The 21902-nt window shown below is 36.4% G+C and overlaps 1 protein-coding gene across 1 annotated transcript in view; it reads right to left on the bottom strand.

Annotated features, from left to right (window-relative positions):
• The window catches only part of TMEM63A (transmembrane protein 63A), a 37351-nt gene that overhangs the window by 5903 nt on the left and 9546 nt on the right, over window positions 1–21902 (bottom strand). The window contains exons 7-20 of the mRNA XM_029286202.1: window positions 19527–19578; window positions 18069–18177; window positions 15397–15467; window positions 12739–12819; window positions 11540–11663; window positions 10997–11130; window positions 10555–10692; window positions 9631–9784; window positions 8471–8577; window positions 6807–6893; window positions 5470–5529; window positions 4113–4275; window positions 2725–2830; window positions 331–498 (exon numbers count right to left, since the gene is read on the bottom strand). Coding sequence (XP_029142035.1) covers window positions 331–498; window positions 2725–2830; window positions 4113–4275; window positions 5470–5529; window positions 6807–6893; window positions 8471–8577; window positions 9631–9784; window positions 10555–10692; window positions 10997–11130; window positions 11540–11663; window positions 12739–12819; window positions 15397–15467; window positions 18069–18177; window positions 19527–19578 — 1554 coding nt within the window. The remainder of the gene's footprint in view (window positions 1–330; window positions 499–2724; window positions 2831–4112; window positions 4276–5469; window positions 5530–6806; window positions 6894–8470; window positions 8578–9630; window positions 9785–10554; window positions 10693–10996; window positions 11131–11539; window positions 11664–12738; window positions 12820–15396; window positions 15468–18068; window positions 18178–19526; window positions 19579–21902) is intronic.

Genomic DNA, 21902 nt, shown 5'->3' with positions numbered 1-21902 from the left:
TACTACAATAAAAGGCAAAAATGGAGAACATACACTCAAAGAGTTGCTCACCCATCTCTATCTTGTGCTACCTCTATGCAGAAGGTATTGGCAAGCCATTTCCGAAAAAATGTTGCCAGAAAACCTACATGGGCTTGCTCCTGCATTGACTTCCAGGACCACAGAAACAAAAGACCAGCCCTTTGGTTACTCCTGAATCTTTACATTTTATGGTATTGTTCTCTTATCCAAATGCATATCAACGGATTCACAGAACACCCATGATAAACAATGAAACATATTTATCTGCTGCAATGTCTGCATTCTTTTTCAAGAACCACAGATATTTACCTAATCTTAAAAATGAGAAGAAAAACAGCCAGAAAAGGCAGAGGATTGGAGCTGCTAATGCCTGACTCACGGCTGCAATATGAATCTGCTTCTCTAGTTTGGTAGGAAGGTATGCATAATAGAGGTTGTAGCGATCAACTGTATGTTTCAGCAACAGATAAATTAACCCTGAAAATAAGAAAAATACGACAGAATTACTAAGAAGGACTATTAAAAAGTTTAGCAAAAATTTCTATCAACATCCAAAAGATTCCCTCAAATCAACTTTCACTCCCAGTGATAAAATAAGTCTCAAAAATATAAAGGTATAATTAATGGTTATAACATTGTCTTGTTTTCTTAACACATATTACTATTTAAAACTCAATGTATTGCACATAATATATTGCACACAATGTTGAACGGTAATTTAACAACTCATGCAAAAAACTGACACCATGGGTATCTTTCCCCACTACCTACACAAGCATTACAAACAGCTTTTGGATATATGTTCCCATTATCTATGGCATGCTGTTGAGATGTTCTGAGTATGGGTATGAAAGATGAGTGCACGAGTATAATACACTAAAAGGTATAAAAAGGCAAATTCAATTTATTATTATTAGCATTTAAAAAAGGCATTTTTTGCCTCCCAAAGCCTGTGTTCTTAGGGGGGGGGGAAACAAGGCAGGAAAAACACACAAAGTGTGGTTTCTGGATTTATTTTCTAATTATAAGCAGTAGCCATAACAGACATCTGTACTTACATTACAAATATTATCTAAAATCTACCAGATATCTTCAATTTCTTTTTTTAAATGCTATTTCTTTAAATAGGCCAGTGATGGTGAACTTTTTGGGCTTGGTATGTGAAAAATTCAGAAAATGCCTAAGTTGACTCTGCTGGCGTGTCACTTCCCCACCCTTGAACAAAAGGGAAGCAATTCTTTACATATTAATTTATTTTTAAAAATTACTCTCCAATCAGGTATGTGATTCTTAGAATCTGCTGTACGCCACTTACATCCAGGTGGAGTTCTCTTTCTGTTGACCAGGCCCCTGTGACCTATGCAAGGCAGCTCAGGCTCACACAGGCCTTCGTTCTTGAAGCAGCTTCAAGGAATATTCTTCTGTGGCTTCTGCAGCCTCCCCCAAACCTCACAAAAGCACATCCAATTCTCAAGCAAATTTTGGAGGCTTCAGAAGCTGTGCAAGAGCACAGCCACCTTGTGTGGCTTCCAAAAGCCATGTGAGAGCACAGCTCATTTTTGTGTGGCCTCTGCAGCCTTTGAAAATTGTGCAAAAGCATGCCCTGTTCTCGCACTATTTTTGGAGGCTCTGGAGGTTGCATGACTTCTTGTGGGTCCCCATTCTCACATGGTCTCAGCAGCCTCCGAAAATCAATTTTTGTTGACTGCAGAAGCCATGTAAAAATAGGGTGTGCTCTTCTATGGCCTCTGGAAATTGCGCAGTCTCTAGAGCCTTCAAAAACAACACAAGAACGGGGTGCGATTTCTAGAATAGCTGTTGTTGGATGTTGATAAACACTGGCATGTCACCCAAAAAGTTGTGGCATGAGACCTTTGACACGCATGTCATAGGCTCACCATCACTGTAATATGCTGTAATGCTTTTTAATATTGTTTTCAGAAATGTGAAATGGACAATCTAGATTCTTTCTTTAAAATCCTGGCTTTTTAGTCTATGCCCAATATTACTTCAGTAGATTTCTACCTCACATTCTTATATACCCAGGTTTACAGAAGATGGAGGCATGCATGAAGGAGAAAAAAAACATCAGCAGGAGAACACAACTAGATATATAGCAATAGCAAAAGCAATAGCGCTTAGACTTACCTACCGCCTCAAAGTGCTTTATAGCACTCTCTGGGCACAGTTTACAGAGTCATCATATTGCCCCCAACAATCTGGGTGCTCATTTTACTGACCCCGGAAGGATGGAAGGCTGACTCAACCTCGAGCCCTGTCAAAATCGAACTCCAGGTTCTGGGCAGATTGCCTGCAATACTGAATTCTAACCACTGCACCACCAAATGTTATTGTTGAATATTTAAAACCCTCAACTTCTTTCAGATCACTTAAAACATAAATGTTTAATGTAAAATGATAATTGACACTTTTTCTATCAATGGAACTACTAGATATGGCTTCAGATTCATGGATATTAGTAAGCAGGTGACTCATTCCATTTCTCTTATATAGATTTGATGCCCTATAACTTTTTGTTTTTTTCAAGGCTTCCTACTAACTTAGACTAAACAGCCTTTTTAAGCATCTATGTAATGAAATATTCACTTCATCAAAAACAAAAGCATACAAGTATTAAGTAACTTATGTATTTGGCACTTCAGTCTACCCCAAAATACAATCCCAACTCATTTATCAACTTACCAAATGGGACAATAATAGGACATGTAATACTGTATGCCATGATGACCGTGAATACACATAACATCCCAGCATACATTGCTCCAAATTCAAATTGATAAGCTTGTTCCTACAAGGAAATCAAAATACATTAAACATGAAAATAATTCACATATTTTTTTAAGGACACTGATTTTTGCAGATATATATCAACACCAGAAACAATCAACTCCTCACCTATATAATTATATGCAAAAATCTAGGCTGGTAATGAACATTTCAGACTCTTAGATGGGAAAATTTTGTACACACTGCAATATTCCCCAGACTTTAAGGACTAAACATTGCTTGCACAGATACCATTTCATGGGCAAAGGCTGACTCCCTCATTTCCTAAACTTATTAGGCCATCATTGCTCAGGAAAACCCCAATGGTGGTGAAGATATCTCTTTGATGGTGGCTATACTCCAACTATACGCTTGAGGCTCTTGAAGAACCAATTAAACATTCTGCAGGTAACGGCTGAGAAGCTCATCATCCAAGAAAATGGCATATAGCATCTGGAACCCTTCACTGTAAAATTTGACAATAGTACAGTGGCTAGGCTCAGATATATTCCCCATTTCCAGGTAAATTGGGAAGTTGCTTATCTTTGGCATATGAATCTCAGTGGGCTACTATTCCAGACATGGCCATTGCTGATTCTACTAAGAAGATGGCTAATCAGACCATTCTGTCAGGACAGCAATATGTCACTGAGAGGTGATATTCAGGATGGCCATATTGTCTGTATATTTCTTAATTTTTCTGTACAATGTAGTTACTTTTGCTTTAGCTCAAGCCTTTTTCTGTGGGAAGATGTTTAAAGGGATGGTTCCTTCCTTCTAGCTGCATGTCATATTCAGCATGTTCCTCTCCCATGGTAAATATGGAGACCAGTCTGGCTGTGAAGGGTAACCTCCACCATTAGAGGAAAGTGAAATGTTAGTATTTATCATACAATTTCCTTTCTACAGTGGATGGTTGGCATCCAACTGTCCTTGAGCTACGTTTTGCTTATGGTATGGAAGGCAGAGGAAGATATATCATTATATGTTATTTCTCTGAGTAGGTTACTGTTGTTGACATTCATTTTTCTGTCTTTAGGTGACATAGCTAAGAACTAATGCATCCTGCCATAACTATATATAAAGCTCTGCCTTCTGATTTAAGTGGAAAGAACAAATTCAATAAAGGATACCTTCTATTCAGCAAAGGTAAGAAACTTTCATGATAAGTAGCGATGTTTCATGCACTAATAAGAAGCCAAAGAGTCTCAGAATGAAGGGCAGCAACCAATGGGCAGAGATGTAAAACACTCCAAAGGAAGAATTAAATATAACATGTATTATACGATAGAAAGATTTGATACCTGCTTAACATTTCTTCTCTCAGCAGAAGATTTGGCCATCATCATGCGAATGGTGTACATAATAAGGCCTGGGAAACGCAACAGTTGTGTTCCATTGCCAATAAAAGCTGATGCAATCACATAGTTCACAAAGAAAGCTCCCTGATCAGGCAAAAATACACATCTGCAATGAAAAAATAGGCATGCAATCTCATTTCACCCATCTGGATACCATGGTGAACAGTGAACATTTTCTTTCTCTCCTGGACATCTGTCTTGAATGGAAGCAGTGAAAACAGGGACCGGTATCGTCTTAGATGTTCACATGCCCACGGTTTTGCCATATACTCTTTTATTTTAAGACAACTGGAAGAATTTTAAAATACAAAAAACTGATGAGCTTTAAAAATACTGCAAATTACTCTTGAGGACAAAGGAAGTTCTGAGACGAACTTGGGAAAAACAAAGCAATTTTTTTTTCAATCTGGGGGGTATACTTTGCTTTCCTGCTGTGAATGAGATTTGCAGAGGCTTAAGGTATCTGTTTTGCTTTTGTAAGGCTTAATCTAACTATTTTTCTCCTTCCCACTCATGCCTCCTCAAAAAAGTTGCCCTGACTTATTCTGAGGAGTCAGTAGCTCTCATGAAATATATTCTACAAGGTATCAGTTAAGGGTGAACATCATAGAAAAGGAGATACAAAATTTTCCAAAAATAAAATCTATTGTCTAATTACATTGATGTCTCATTCACATAGCAGCCCTTTCTCCAATTTTCCCCACAGGCTGAGATAGACTTGGTTGAGGCAGAATGACCAGCCCAAAGTCATACCATGATTTTTCTCAGATATAAATCCCTTGTGAAGACTTCAGTGCTTGAGCTTTGAACATCTCTGATAGATTGTTGTGAGTGATGTATTTGGGGCCAAGGGCTGCACTAAAACAGAAAGGCTGCAGTGACTGGAACAATGTTTCTAAGTAGAAGAGGCAACGTATAAATGTGGATACCTCCAGCTTTTCCGGGGTTTTAAGATATGCTTAAGAGGCAGTTTAATTTTTAGAAAGCTATAACAGTCTCTCTTATGTTGCATAAAAGCCATACGGGGTTTATACAGCTCTTTGACTTCACAATGCCTCCCTTTTCAATGGAATAATTTTAGGTCACATGCTTTTGGGGAGCAGTGCTTCTGAAGACACAAAGAGCAATGTTTCCTATTTATTCAAAATCATCTCCCAAGACAAACAAATCATCACATAAGAATCTGTGGCTTCCCACTGGGTGGTTCCAATTTATGATTAATAAGTAAAATGGTAGTTAAAGACACGTGCATATTCTGGCCAGTTAGCAAAAGGATGAAAGCTTATTTTTAGATACTTACTCTAATCTAATTTTAGATTCAGATGCTTTATCAAATACCCAGCGAAAGAAGAAATCCAGACTGAAAGAAATATTTGGTGTTAATTTCTTCAATTTACTACAACATCAAATAGAAGAGAAAAATTACGTACAACAAATGTAATAGTTTCAATTGTCTTGCATATAATTTCATTGTCACATGTTACTATCACCACACTTATTATGAAAGCATAAAAGTTATTAAAAAAAACCCCAAGCTACAGATGGTCCATGTTTAACAATCATTCATTCAGCCGTTATTCAAACATTTGACAGCACAAGTGGTACTTACTGGTCCTCAGAATTTCAGCCATCACAATATTCTTTGGTCACTATTTGCAACCTTTGTTGATTTCCGACAAGTAAAGTCATTGGGGAAACCAGCAAGAAGTTGCAAGTGATGAGCATATGACAACCACTCATGATGATTCACTTAACAGCAGCAATTGGGACTGCCAAAACTGCTATCACTAAGCAACACAACCATGTAATAATTATGCTTTACAACAGAGAACTACCTGTATCGTATTTGATTTGAACTTTTCAGTCAATGAAAATCAATTAAAATGTCTTTAATTTTAAAATAAAATAAAAATAGGAAAGGGTTTTGGATAAAATCCAATGAAATTCTGCTCTTAGTGGAATTATTCAGATGGTGTAAAAAGTAAAAAATAATGCCAGACCAACCCACTCCCCTCCCCAAGATGGACATGGCAAAAAAATCAATTAGGGCTGAAGGCTCACTGGATCAGAACTAACAGCGACCTTTGAAATGCCATGAGTGTTTAGAAATGATTCCCCTGTCCCTATATCTGTATCCCTGGAAAAGGGGGGGAAAACTATTACGGTAGATGAAATGTCAGATGGTTATGTTGCTATAGTTCCATAAACAGAACCTAAATGTTTATGAATGAATTTGTCCACTCACTATATTCCTCCCAGAGAAGATTTCTAAGGTGTGAGAAAGCTGTAGAACAAAAAGGCAAGCCCTGTGGGCAATTCTGGATTTCAGCCATCCAGAAAACATAGATATAAAAACAATAGACATAGACCAAAATGTGTATAAGGTAAACAAATGAAAAGAATTCTACCTCTCAAACACTTAAATGTAGAGAGCTGTTGATTATTCCTACATAGTTTATGAAAATTTTGTACTGCAAAGTGGACATAAAAAATGGAGGAAAAAATAATTAGGAAGAAAATATTTCTTTAGCATGGCAAAAATTGTTTCAGGTATTTAAAGGCTGCATATTTTTAAAAACATTAAAAGAAAAGAAATCCTTTCATACTCAGAAAGCTAGAATTTAAGATAGCTATTACCTAGTCAAACCAAGCGAAGGTAATATTAGTACCATGAAGATCAAAAATGAATAAATCTTGTGCATCATTATTCTGTTTTCATCAGACCTATTAAAAAAAGAAGAAAATGATTGATCAATAGTTGTCAAACATTATTAGATTTGATAGTTACAAATGGAAATGCTTAAAATTAAAATTTGGAAATAAATTGATTTTGGATTACTCTGGAGTTGGCGGTATTTGCTACATACAGTGCTGTTTTTATACTGGTTTCTGTCAGCTCTACCTAAATAAATCCTTTAGTGCAGGGGTGTCAAACTCAATTTCTTTTCTTTTTTCTTTTTAAATATTTTTATTTTTTAAACCAACAAAACAAAACAAAACATAACACACATACACACACAGTATATATTCCTCCCTTTTTTTACAGCGATTTCGTAACAGTAATCTTCTATTATTTACATTTTCCCCCCTTATTCTTCTTTAGAATATTTGTCCTCAATTTCATTGAGAGCCGCATCAGCATTGCGGTTGCCCTCGGGGGGGGGGGCTGGGTGGGTGTGGCATACTGGGTGTGGATGGAGTGGGTGTGGCCAGCTCTACACTGTTCGCGTCAAGGGTGCCTGTGGGGCCCTGGGCACGAGTGGGATAGATCTGAGGGTCTCTGGCAAAAGGGGGTGGGACCAGGGCAAGTGCCAAGGCATGGTCCACTGGAGGAGCCTCACTGTTCCTCTCAGGCCATGCAGGGGGGGGTGCTTATGGAACTAAGACTGAATGCATTTCAGCATAGATGGCCACCACAAAATTGTACATTGGCTCCTGGCTGGCTTGGGCCAGGGCCAAGGCAGAGGGGGCCGTTCCCTCACTGCTTCCAGGATGGCTTCACAGGCCACATGAAACCACTTCGGGGGCCACATCCGGCCCCCAGGCCTTGTGTTTGACATGTCTGCTGTAAGAGATAAGAAAGCTTGGCTCAGTCTGATTATCCTCTGCTTAAATTCCACTAGGGTTTTTCTATGCCTAAAACAAGTATATACAGGTAGTCCTCAAGTTATGACCATAATTGAGCCCACAATTACTTTAAAGTGAGGCATCATGTGACCAGGCCGGACAAGTAAAAACTGGTTTCTAGCAAAAACATTGTAAATCATGGTCACATGACTGCAGGGTGCTGAAAATGGCCATAAATGTGGGCTGGTTACTGAGCACCCAAAATTTGAAACTGGTCGCTAAGCAACCAGTTATAAATCAAGGGCTATCTGTATATGTATGTATTGTTATGTATTTATATATTAATGGTGTGCTGTATTTTAAATTTTGTGACTTGCTCTTGTACCATAAATAAACAAATAATTATAATAATTCTGTCAATTACAAAAGACCACACTGCTTGGATCTGACATATACTATGCTGATACATTACGATATTCTAGGGAAGAACTCAATACATATAAAGGCCAACACAAGCTAAAGAAACGGCAGCTGTGACTTTGCATTATGTGAACAGACATTAACAATTAATATAACTATTATTTTGTAGTTTATGTAAAGTTAAAATCAGAACTGTGCAGAAAAAAATGTGGGAAAAATAGACATTACTACAAATTCTGAATATTCTCCCTTGCCTTTCCTATCTCTTAAATCCTTCAATGTAATTTGATGAGCCAAAAGAAAGATATTCTTACGTTGTCCAGTGTGATTCAAACACTGTTGAATAATAGACGATTGTTGGTAGCAAAGCTGTAAAGGACCACAAAAGGAGTGTTGGGAAGAATTGGCTAATAACAGGATTCTGAGGAAAGAATCGAGAGAAATATAACCAGTTCTGTAGAACTACCTTGAATGCAACCAAGTAAACGTGTTTATTATATCAGCTTAACAACCACTGAAATAAAATTGGTCTCATGAAAAGAATAATGGTAGCAGGTAGGATTTGGAAAGAGATCAAAATCTCTTAGCAGCTTAATCCAAAGATTACAATTCAAAAAGAAAATACTTGGTAATTACCATTTCCAAACAAGATCATTTAAAACAAGATGAACAACTTTTGGTGGCAAGGAACTGACATGACAAATTCTTGAAGTGTCTAAGGCAGCGATTCTCAACCTATGGGTCGCGACCCCATTTTGGGTCGATCGACCATTTCACGGGGGTCGCCAAGCAAGGCTGTCCACCATTTTTTCCCCTTTTCCGGTGGGTGCCTTACCTCCCTTGAGCTGGGCCAGCTGGTGGTCGGCCTGCTCCGTCTCTGCCGCTTGCCAGCTATGCCTCAGCCGGCGCAGGGGGCGGAACCACGCATGTGCGGCGCTCCCGGACAGGGAAAGTCCTCGACTTACGACTGGTTGGGTAGTCCTCGACTTATGACCGGTTTAGTCCTCGACTTACGACCGGTTTAGTCTTCGACTTACGACCGGTTGGGGGTCGCGGCATTAAAAAGGTTGAGAACCACTGGTGTAAGGGCTTAGATTGGCATGATGCAAAGTGAAAGGTGCTGGGATTATCTCCTTCTTGGGAAGGCAGAATTTTAATTGATGTTAAACTTACTAAGGATATAATTTTGTGTTTCCTATCTCAACATGGCAGAAGAATGAATTCTGGCAGTAAAATAGAAAGTGCACCAGGGAATACAAATATAGGACTTGGGACTTAAAAGAATGAGGTTTGCTTGCCTACATTTGAGAAATATCTGTCAGTGTTTATTAAATGTGATTGTATTTTACCTTATCTAATTTTCCTTTGCCTTACATAAATTAAAATGATATTTAAGTTTAACCTCAGAGCTAAATCTTTTATGAGTGCATAAAGAAGCAGAGATGATTAAAATCAGATATAGTGCATTACTTACATTAAGATATTGAATAGGTTTGGTTACATAAAACTTGTCCATTGTTGAAATAATGATAGAAGGGGTTGTCAAGAAAAAAAGGCCCACAAAAAGGAGTAAATTGATAAAAAGCCATCTACCCCACCAGTTCCGTCCTTGAGTTGAGAGATTAGTCCTGTCAAGAAAAAATAGACTGCAGTTAACAGTGCTTATTTTCCAAACTGGTATTAAGAATATGGCCTGTTTTGTTTAAAATAAAAAGATGTAAAAATGAGAAAGTTATAGGTAAACCTGAAGTAGAGATTAAATCGGCAAAGGGATTGCTTATGCAAATTAATCATCTACCTCCCCTCCCCCATATACACATTGTTTCTTCGCAATGTAGCATTTGTTTGCCTTTACAGAAGAATCCAGCAAGGCCCCCATTGCAGTAATTTTTACCAAGAGGTGACAAAGCTCTGATAAAAATTCCTCTATCTCTGGAACAGAGCTTGTTCAAAATGAGAGACAAAAAGTTCATCTAGACTCATAAATAAAAATTGGCTAGATTTCTTTCACATTTGTTTAAAATAAGGATTTGAATGCTCAGTCTTGACTGTAAGACATGTGTATTGGTCAAGCAGAATATAGAAGTCCTGCAAAATACAGTGGTGCTTAAAAGTTTATGAACCTTTTGAATTTTCAATATTTTAAGCAACACTGTACCTTAAACCATTTATAAAACTATGCATTAAATTAGTTTATATTTTTACTCTGGACATCAATGTAATGGTTTTGAGATTGTATTTTCAAGATGCTCTATCAATTTCTAGCTTCAGAATTAAATAATCTGACAATAATATAGACAATAGCTAAGATAAATTTCATTCATCTTTTGGAAAAAACAATGGCATCAAATGTCATTTCTTTTACACATGAAATAAGAGAGAAAATAAGATATATTACCAACAAACATCCTGAGGATATGTAGCGTATTTAATATTCCATTTGGAAATCTGAAGATCTTTGCTATAGGCTGATGGTTGAGGTTCTCCTTTGCACTTAAAGCCTTGACATTTACAGGCATTGTAATCTTTAAGAATGCTACAATAAAATTAAGCATTTTAGCTTTTATGGTTGACTCAGCATAAATCAATATTTTTATAGACTGTACATACAGGTTGTCCTCAATTTTATGCAGCAGACATTAAGTGAATCATGCGGTCACAAGTCCAAATCCATTTCCCCAAATGTTTTTTTTTGCTGAAAACCAGCAAAAAAATTCTTTGCATTGCTTTCAAATAGGATTTAATAGAACTGCTTTGGGTTGGATAGTAGGGATAGACTGATGTTTCATTTCATTTAAAATAATTAACAGTAATAATAAATTTAAAAAATACACACTCACAGAGAGGCCATAGTTATCCTCTGGAATGTTACAAAAGCCATTCCCAATGGCTTATCATGAATTAGCTCCTCTTCTTTCAAGTATTCTTCCATACATTTTTGGGTAACTCCAGTATAGTAATCTATAGCATCTTCCTTTTGAAAAGCAGAGTGCTGTTACCTTTTAATATTCAAGTGTTTATATATAAAATCCTATTTCACTATTCCATTTGTTTCTTTTTATTTTCCTTCCCTAGGTGACTAGTAGTTTCACGCTCAGTTATTTCAATAATAATAAATCAAACTTCTAAAAAAAGTTACCATCTATGTGTATTTAGAAAAAATAAACTCTGACAAGCATTAGGGAATATAAGTCTCTTGACCCTGCATCTGATTCAATAATTGCTGGGGAGAATAAACTTAAAAAAGCAGTTCTGTTTTAAATTCTTGTTAGTCTTTTCCTAAAAAGCAAGTATGGCAAACCTTACCTAATTTTAAACATTTTAAACATTAAGCCTTACCTAATGATTTAACATTTTAACTAAGAAACACAACAGCTTCTTACCCTTTCACATGCTCTGGTGTTACAGCAAAAGAACTGACCACATGGCTTTGTATTTATGCGATATCTTTTACCACTATGCTCAAACAGTTGGGTATAATAAGCCACATTCTTCTCTGCCTTTTTTCTGGTATAAACACATACATAAATGTGATATGGCAAGGAATTTGTTATTAAAATGAAGTGTATATCTAAAATATGTACTCATTTTCACAAATAATATTCACATGATAGACAATATATTTAAATGGATAACACATATAATAGGTATTCCAAATATTTCTACTTCTTTAATTATGCATATAATCATATAGATACTATTTATATAAGATTCACTTTTAAGCTTTTCAGTCAATTCTGTTAACTAGAGGAACCTAATTAGGAAGAAAACCCTTCAAAGTCCTTATAGTACCATAATAGTTTTTGAAAGGATGTACACTTTTATTGTATTAGAAATTATTAAGAATAGATCATCTTTAATATTATAAAGTATGCTTAAACATTTTGGGTCATAAATAGGGTCTTTTACAGGACACCAATGAAAGAAATTCTCTTCAAAAATTAGGATTTAAAATAATCAAACCATAAGTTAAAATACGATCTTAGACTCTTGTTTAAAACAGCACTGGATTTAATGCACCAGGCCATCTTGTATCTAAATAAATTCAGTACACACAATGCAGCTTCCACAATAGAACAAGAGTCAAATTGATTCAAAAGAAAATGTATGAATCAGACATTAAACAAATGAAATAATGAAATAATTCTATTGTGAACATTACTATGACATCCTCCCAATGTGTTCTCTATATATAGAGTGTTTGCACATATATAGTATTTAATAAGTTTTACAACTCGGGTCTCATGCTACAAGTCTGGTGACAGACAAGCAGTATTTATGACAATGGCACAGAAAGCATATTGTAGTTAACATACTAATAAAGGAGAATATTTGTAGTTCGGGGTTGACATGAGGGGTCCTTGGTGCTCTCTGAGCTTGCTTGTTTTCTTGCAGACGTTTCATTACCCAAACTAGGTAACATCATCAGTTCTAACATCAGTAGCACTGATGAGGTTACCTAGTTTCAGTAATGAAACTTCTGCAAGAAAACAAGCAAGCTCAGAGAGCACCAAGGACTCCTCAGTTAACATATCGTATTTTATACTTAAACTTAAAGATGCTTTCTCCACAATACAGGTACCTTTCATCGGACAGGTATGTGAGTTTGGCTACATCATAACATAACTGCACCTCCTGCACAATGCAAGTTGGATAGGCCTCTCTGCAAAAGGAAAAAAATAGTTAAGTTACCACAGATATAAGCAAAGTTTCAAAATAATATGCTTATAGTACAAAATCAAGTGGTTCAGCCCCAAGCCCATTTTGAACAGGACCAAATCTGACATATTTCAGAATAGATTTACTGTTATCTGCTACCTCTGCCAGCTCTGTGAAAACTAACCTGATGGCAGAAATAGTAAATGGGAAGACAGTGCACCTCAGAAACTGCAGTGGTTCTAATTGTACTGTGGATTATATTAGTAACGATGAGATTTGAGGATTGATTTCCTAGGGCAGCATTTTCCAGCCCAGTATCTTCCATCTGCATTGTACTACATTTCCCAAAATTTCCAATCAGTCCAGTCAAACCTAGTGCCCATTGTGAATTATGGTAATTGCAATTCACAAATGTGGAGGGCCATAGGTTAAGGAAAAGTTGTGGAATTATTTCAAATTTTATCAAATTCATTTCCAAAATTGAAAAGGGAAGGCTTGGTTCACCACTATTATTATTGCATAGTTGTAACACTGAGAATTATATCCTTCCTTACAGCAACCATATCTATACATCAATAATTATTATACCTGAATATCCTGGCCACATGAAAATTATAAAACAATTTTAAACAATATTGCTGCCAGCCCAGAACAAGAGCAATTAATACTAGCATAGAACCATTTTCATTGTAGCATAAAACCATCTTCTCAAATGTTATGTTATGTTGTCCACTGATGTTACTCAAGCACTGGAAACATTTTCTCTGCTTATATTATTAACTCTTCGTTATTTTTCAACTAAACAAATTGCTTGACATAGATTTATGTCAAGATATAGCATCTCACACCTTTCCTTATGTTACAAAATTGCTTTTCTCAGACTGCCTCTGAGGTACCTTAAGAATGATTAATCTTGTCCAGTTCCAAAAATGTGGATATAGTTTTTCTTTAAATGACTTGATTATCCATGGCTGCCTCAATATAGTAGATACTGAGATATCAGATAGAACATGTATAATGTTAACCAATTTTGAAGCAAATACAAATACTCAGCTCTTTAAGCTAATTTCTTTAAAAAAAATAATTTTGAGGTAAAAAGGGCCTTTTTAATGAATTCTTGCTTTCAGTCCTCTTTGGAAAGCATTCTAAAGCTCTTAGGTTAGTCTCTCTCTCCCACCAACATATACTGTAGGCTCAGTCAAGTTGAATCTTTCTTTCCCTGAAACATACTGGATTTATTTAACACATCCCCTCAAAGTTTAAATCTTAAAGGGAAGATTTGAACATAAACAAGAGAAAGAAGAAGATTTGAACATAAACAAGAGAAAGAAACTGGCCTAAGACCTCAACCAATAGACATCTAGAGAAAAGCATAAAACTTGCAGAAAAGACTACAGGTCAGAATCACCTGCAAAACTGAAAATTTTGATCAAAATGATGAAAGCAACATCAGACATGAACTCTGCCCCTTTCATACCTTCATGAAACTTACAAAAGAGGAAAAGCTTGCTTCCATAATTTACCTTTCTTGCCTCCCTTCATATCATAAGCATTTTATTCTTAATTCCAATCATAGATATATCTAAACTAACATCAGTGTAGTTGGGCAACTTAATTTTCATTCCAAATTAGATAGAGAAAAAACAAACATATAATGAGTTCCAGAGGACATTTTAATTACTAATTCTATTTGTAACAACAAGGAATACCAAATCTTGATCCCACTGATAATAATGGAAGAAATTCATATTTAGTAAAATTTGTTCCAAAATGTTCAATATACAATATCAAAGCCTTGTGTCTAGGTGCCCCATGGAAGATCTTCCTAACAAAGATTATATTGGGCATGTTTCCTAGATGGGCTCCGACAGGGGGTGGAATTAGGACATGATATGATCAATGAGATATTATTTTACTGCCAAGAGTTGAATGGGCTTGTTCTTGGCAAGTAATGTAGGATTTTATGCTTTGTTGATATTGGAGGAGGTGGTAATATGAGAACTATAACCAGAGTATTATAATTGCTGGCATAGTGAACATCTCCCCAAATGCCTTTGAGAATTAGTATATCAGCAAATCAAATACTTTCCATTCAGCCAGTTTAATCTTCTTCACCCTAGACCCTCTGTCTATATGAAAAATAGAAAATAAGTTGTGAGAATTTTAGGGCACAGGTTTCTGATCAGAATATGGTGGTATAGTCTACTAAAAGTTTTTAGTAAGGTAGGCAATCTCAGGAGTGAGAGGAGTGTTTTAAAAAGATAATTACCTCCCTATTTCCATGTGTACAACTCTGTTTCTGACTAAAAACAGGCATTACTTTTAAAATAAGCACACAGCTGTACAGAGCTATGCTCTGATTTTCTGAGCCAATGTCACAGAGGTCCAGCCAGGGATACAGAAGCTGGTCCTTCCCATGGATTGCACCTGCCTATTGCCCATATCCTCAAGGAAAATAGAAGAATTACAGTATTCATTTCTCAATATGCCTCTCTGAACGATTACAATTAAGAAAACATACATTTGCAAATTTTTTTATAAAAAAAAGAAATTTAGGTTTTTCTTTTAAAAAAAAACTTACTTGAAGTGATTTTCAATGGTTGCTGCACTGGCATTTTTGGGAAGGCCGGTTATGAACAGTGTGCGCTTTACCTACACATAAAAAAATAACAGTTTCTCAGTGAACTGATCACAGAGAAAGACTGAAAGGAAAACTGAAGTGCTAGATCATCTCCAAGGTCCCTCCTAACCCCTTCTTTGTACGATTGTATGACTGACTTCAATTCAGTTGTCTCTTTAACCTACACACATTTATACATTTCATTAAATTTAGCTTCAGTTTTTAAATTGTTATTAGGGATATTTTTCAGATCTCATTGCATGTTATACCTATGTAGACTAATGTGGCTCCAAGAGATAAGCAAGGCAAAGTAGTATTCCAAAGTAGTATTCCTTCTAAGCCAGTGTTTCTCAACCTTGACAATTTTAAGGCATGTGGACTTCAACTCCCAGAATTCCACAGCCAGCAATGCTGGCTGTGGAATTCTGGGAGTTGAAGTCCACATGCCTTAAAATTGTCAAGGTTGAGAAACACTGTAATCTAAGCAGACCATATCTGAATCTGACCCCACCTCAAGTTATTTGGAGGGACACAGATAATAAGCTAGTATGAATGCAGAAAAATTATGTATTTTTTTCAGAAGTACTTCATCCCCCCACAGCTCTGAGCCCCCATTTTACAGTTCCTAGAGAACACAGAGATAATATTGACATTCAGTAGCAAAAGCAAAAACAAAACCCAATTTATTTCACTTTCTTTTTGACAATTTAAAGCTTGAAAGCAAGTGATTAAGTCTTTATATGGCTATTTCTGAGCTTTAAACTTCATGTTAAACAAAAAAAGATTACAAATATTTCCCTTCGTGCATAATGTTATTCTATTATCAATATATCCCATATGACACCCAGAAGCTAGATGATGATAACGATAATGATGATGATGATGATGATGATGATGATGATAGCAAATATGGTGCCCTGGGGAAAAATTTCTTAGTCTTGTTATGTAAAAACATTTTCAACATTTATTTATTTATATCCCACCTTTATTATTTGTATAAATAACTCAAGGTGGCGAACATACCTAATAATCCTTCCCTGTCTTATTTTCCTCACAATAACCTTGCGAGGTGGGTTGGGCTGAAAGAGAGTGACTAGCTAAGTCAACGTTCATGCCTAAGATGGGATTAGAACTCGCAGTCTCCCAATTTCTAGCTTAGTGCCTTAATTACTAGAGTAAACTGGCTCTATAGAAGGAAAAAAGCAGTAGCAATTTAATTTTGTGTCTAAAAAGTCCACATTCTAATCACAGTAAATAGTTTTAGTAGGATTTTCTCATCGTGGTGCTTTAGGGAAGAGAAGTCAAAATACTCCTTCACTGGATTGTGCCCTGTAACTGCCTTTTGTTAGTTCTTTCTCCAGAAAAAGCAGCAGCTCAAAATATTTTGGTAGAATCCAGATATCCACAAATTTGACTGGGACTAACCAAACCATAGGTGGCTACGAACCACATTACTAGATTACACTAAAAAAAAAAAACAGATTATGTTTTTTGTTGATACTGTGCTGGATTTTCATGTCCCATTACTATTGGCTCCATATGTAGCCCCCTACTTCTGCATACTATTATTGACTTCAGTGCCAACTGAGAAAAACTGAAAATGATCTTTTTTATTTCATATCCTTATCCCTGCATCTGTTCTTGTAAAAATTTGTAGACTTCTAGGTCAATATCCTCTCTAAGCACTATGTTATTTGTGCACTATTCTTGTAGTAACTGCACATTAAAAACATAGGGAGGTATGCACTTTTGGCAGCACCCAAATGAGAAAGGATGGTTTTGCACAAAAAAGTCTAAACTCATTCATATTAGGCTCAGCATGCTTCACTCCCTTGGAAGTGTCAATTTGGGATGAAAATTTCATTATCTTTTGCTAAAAAATAAAACAATAGCATTTTCCCTTTAAAAAAACATTTAAAACATAGCACACTTACATCTAATATCTCAAATTCAGGTAAATTCATCCTATTGTCAGAAGTTACTATTATTTAAAATGTAATTCTATCTATCGTTAGTTGTGTACAGATTTGTAATCACAGCAAATAATTTGGAATCTTTGAAAATTCAGATTTTATAATCAGCTTGAACCTCTTGTTTTTACTTTTCTTTACATAATTCAATACAAAACATAAATGCTCTAAAACTCCACACTAACATATGTGCAAATAAAACCCAACAAACTGTCCTCAATCTAAACTCACTTTTATTATGGTTATTTTTATGTTTGTTTAATTGGCAACAAGTTTATGTCATAATTTTAAAATTAGCCCCCCATCAGAAGCACAGATTAACTAAAAAGAGGGATGGTGATGGGGATTGTAACCTCTCTGTCCTCCACACATACAGTTTTGCAAAACTTCAATTACATTTAAAATCGAAGTGAGAGCAAGAAACATTATTCTCAATTTGAATATACCTTTTATTACATCACTGAGAGACTCTACAAAGCTGAATCATGGAATAGGCAATTAGGTTTGTCCCATATTGGAGATCCCACCTCCCATCACCCTCTCAATGAAGAAACCGGTGCATAAATACAATCTGCCAAGAAGCAATTTTCACAATCTATTCTCTTCCTGGTTTTAATTTAATTCTTCAAGTATTAAGCATTTTTTTAAATTGTAGAAACTTACTATGCTTTCTTTTTTATATTTAATGGAACCCACATGATGTTTCATAAAGATAGCTGTCAAAATCAAGTAAATCACAGCAAAAATTGTATGTAGCCAGAGAAGATTATTCCTGTGAAGTAGAATGTTTCAGAAAATTAGAAATGAAATAATTGGAACAAAATATTTGCATTGATTACATTTATCATCACCTCACTTGCTTGTTCACCTCTGAGTCACATTCAGCAAGTGCCCCTACAGGTAGTCCTTGACTGAAATTATGACAGTGTTGAAAAAATAGACTCACAACCTGTGCCTAAGTTATGGCTGTTGCACCGCCCTCATGATCACATGATCAAAATTCAAGCACATGGATCAGCCCACCTGCACTTATGACTCCAGGGTCACTGCCTGAGTCACTAGCACTCAGCCAGCCACCTGGCCCATCAGCACAGTGCAAAGCTGCTACAACCTGGGAAGCCTCAGCTGCCGATTCAGTCCACCACCACTTATGACTGCAGGAGCAATGTAACTCCTCCTCCCACCCATCTATGTTTCCCCCACATGCACTGATGCTTTTTTCTGCCCTGCACAACTGCACTCATTGGTGGAAGAGCTAGAGCTCAAGTCAAGGCCTTTGGAGAAGACAGCTTTAGGCCACACTGGTGGGTCTGGTGGGGGCTAAGGCTTCCTAGGCCACAACAGCTTTGCGTTCAGTTGGTGGGCCAGGTGGACGACACCTAAATTTTGATCATGTGACTGTGGGGGTGCTGTAATGGCTATAATTTTGGACATCAGTCATAAGCCAATTTTTTTCAGCATGTTTGTAATTTTGAACAGTAAGTGAAAGAATGATCATAAATCAAGGACTACCTATATATATTTGATTCTTTAATTTACTCCAAAAGTGTTAAGCTCAGATTCAAATATTATTCCTCCACTCTTCATATACAGACAAAATTGCCTATAAAAACAGCTATTGGGAAGGGATGGAAATATGTTTCCATTTTACTCTTAGGCTTTGGGAATTACATTTCTCAAGTTCATGACACTTCAGTTACATTCTAGGACACAAAGATAACTCATTGATAACTGTGTAGTTATTACATTTTTGCCTTCAGTGTATGTCTAGCACATCTCATTCTCTTCTACTACATGATTAAAAATTATGGTCCAAACCAGTGGCGTAGCGTGGGTTGTCAGCACCCGGGGCAAGTAATTTGCGCCCCCCTCCACAGTGGGCGGCGTCGGCAACCCGGCGGCTCGGATCAGATTCGCACAGCCAGCACTGCAGAGAGAGTGAGTGAGCCAGGCAGGGGCAGAGAGCTGCGAGTGCGAGCGCGCCCCCCCAGATGTTGTGCCCGGTGCGGCCGGCCCCCCCTGCACCCCCCACGCTATGCCTCTGGTCCAAACTGAAAAGTAAAGAATGTTCAAGGAAAGTATTCTGTATATAAAGGATGCAAACATCTTGTGATTACTTACCCTATTCGTAGGTTTGCTATAGTAGTTCTTCCAAAGCTATATGGATCTTTATCTAAGAGGCAGAAAATAATATTTTAAGTATGTTTTATTCGTTTATTTGAAAATAATTAAATATTATACAAATACAGCAGCTTGGTTATCCTATAACTGCTGCTTTTTAAGATAAACTTAACATAAAATAGCTCCACTGAATCAAAACAAGAGTCATCTTAGTCCAGTACAGTGCCTAACAAGATCCATCTAAAAGAAGAAAATGGATACAGGCCCTTATTTTGCCCTTGTCCCCTTGCCTCCAATAGAGACTAATAGCCCAATACAGAGACTAATAGATAGACCTGTCCTCTATAAACTTGTTCTTAATCTATTTTCAATTAGCTTCATCAGATGATTCCTAGTCCTAGTGTTTTTAAAGAGAGAGACAAAAAAAATGAATCTCAATTTTATACAGCTCAAAAATGCTCACCTGTCACCTTTTTTGCAAAGTGTATTCAGATATTCTAGCCCTTACTCATAAGAAAGGTATTCAAACTCTCAGGCATACTGGTTGGCCTTTTCTATATTTTGTTCCAGCTCTATTATAACATTGTTCAAACAAAATTATGAGAACTATAGACACAATTCCAGACACAATTTCTCACTACATTTCTGTAACAGAATTATAATGTTAATAGTTCTATCTTCAATTTCTTTTGTAATGATTCCTAGGATGAAATTTGCCTTTCATAATTAACCCTACCCCTTGTCAATATCTTCATTGAACTACTCACTGTGACTACCAGATTTTCTTACTGATTACAGGTAGTCCTTGAATACAACCATTCATTTACTGACCATTCAAAGTTACAACGCCACTGAAAAAAGTGACCTATGAGCATTTTTCACAATCACGACTGTTGAAACATCCACATGGTCACATGATCAAAATTTGGATGCTTGACGACTGGTTCATATTTATGATGGCTGCAATGGCCCAGGGTCATGTGATCACATGTTGTGACCTTCTGATAAGCAAAGTCAATGGGGAAGTCAGATTTACTTAACAACCAAGTTACTAATTTAATAACTGCAGTGATTCACTTAACAAATGTGGCAAGAAAGGGCATAAAATGTGGCAAAACTCATTTCTGTCTTGCTTAACAACAGAAATTTTGGGCTCAGTTGTGGACGTAAATCGAGGACTACCTGTAGTTTCCATCAGTGTATATACAAAGTTTAGGGGTTTTTGTTGCAGCATGCCTCAATTTTACATTTAATGAAACTGAACTTGCCAAATTTGCCATTTGGCTGCTCATCAACTCCATTTAAAGTGATATTGCACAAGATCTTCAAAATCATTTTTGGTTTAAAATATTCTGAATAGTTTGGTATCATCTGTTCACTCAGATAGCTCATTGCTTATGTTCACTTATGATCAGAATCAAGCACTGGTCCTTGCACAATAATTGAAGTACTCTACTTCTTTCTATCCTCCAGTGAGCAAACTGCCTATTCTTCCCTTTCTGCTCCCTAACCAGCAAGTCATTCATAAAAGGACAAGCCCTATTAGCCTATGATCACTAGGTTAGTCATGCTTCTGATGAAATTTTGTTAACAGCTTTTAGAAAATTCAAATACAGTATACTGTGTTGACAGGGTGACCTCCATTCAGGTGCCTGTTGACATTCAAAAAAAAAAAATAGAAAATTGATAAAGCAGGATAACCTTTGCAGAATCCATGCTGACTTTCGTTCAGCAATACTAGTTCCTCTGCATGTTTATTTTTTCTTTGGTTATCCATTTCTACCTACTTTTTTTCCTGATACATGACTGTTACATTAACTTTCATCTCGTCTTCAACCCAAGATCAAGAGAGAGTCAAGTCAACCTTAGCAATATCAGCATTAAAATAGCATTTTCCTTATTTCTATCCTGTGCAAGGGTAGCCATAAGTTATTGAAAACATGCTAGACTTGGACACCCATTATTCTGGATAGACGTCAAGTGAATTCAGTAACTTTATACAGAGACAATCTAGGCAGAATAGAAGCAACAATACAGACCGGAAATGTCATGCCAGTATAGTTTTTGCTGACTTAAGAAAGCAAAAAGAGTGCTTCCCAATGGGAAAGGAAACTCATTACTATAATTATTGACATATGCAGTAGAAAAGTGCTGGTGACAAATACAGCAACCAAGCCAATGTTCTACAACCAGTAAAATCTAGAAAACAAAATGGAACTAAATTCTGATACAGAGGATCATCTTCACATAAATTGTCCTTCTGGCAATTAATATGTGCACTTTAAAGTTTCAGGATTCTTCTAACAGCAGCAATACCATCCAAGCTCACGTTGAAAAGAACACAGAATTAAACATAAGGGAGCTTCCTGCTACCCA

Source organism: Protobothrops mucrosquamatus, unplaced genomic scaffold (genome assembly GCF_001527695.2).
Source record: "Protobothrops mucrosquamatus isolate PMUCROS unplaced genomic scaffold, P.Mucros_1.0 scaffold3091, whole genome shotgun sequence".
NCBI classification, from domain to species: domain Eukaryota; kingdom Metazoa; phylum Chordata; class Lepidosauria; order Squamata; family Viperidae; genus Protobothrops; species Protobothrops mucrosquamatus.
The sequence above is the reverse complement of the archived record's forward strand: the minus strand, read 5'-3'. Positions and strand labels throughout refer to the sequence as shown.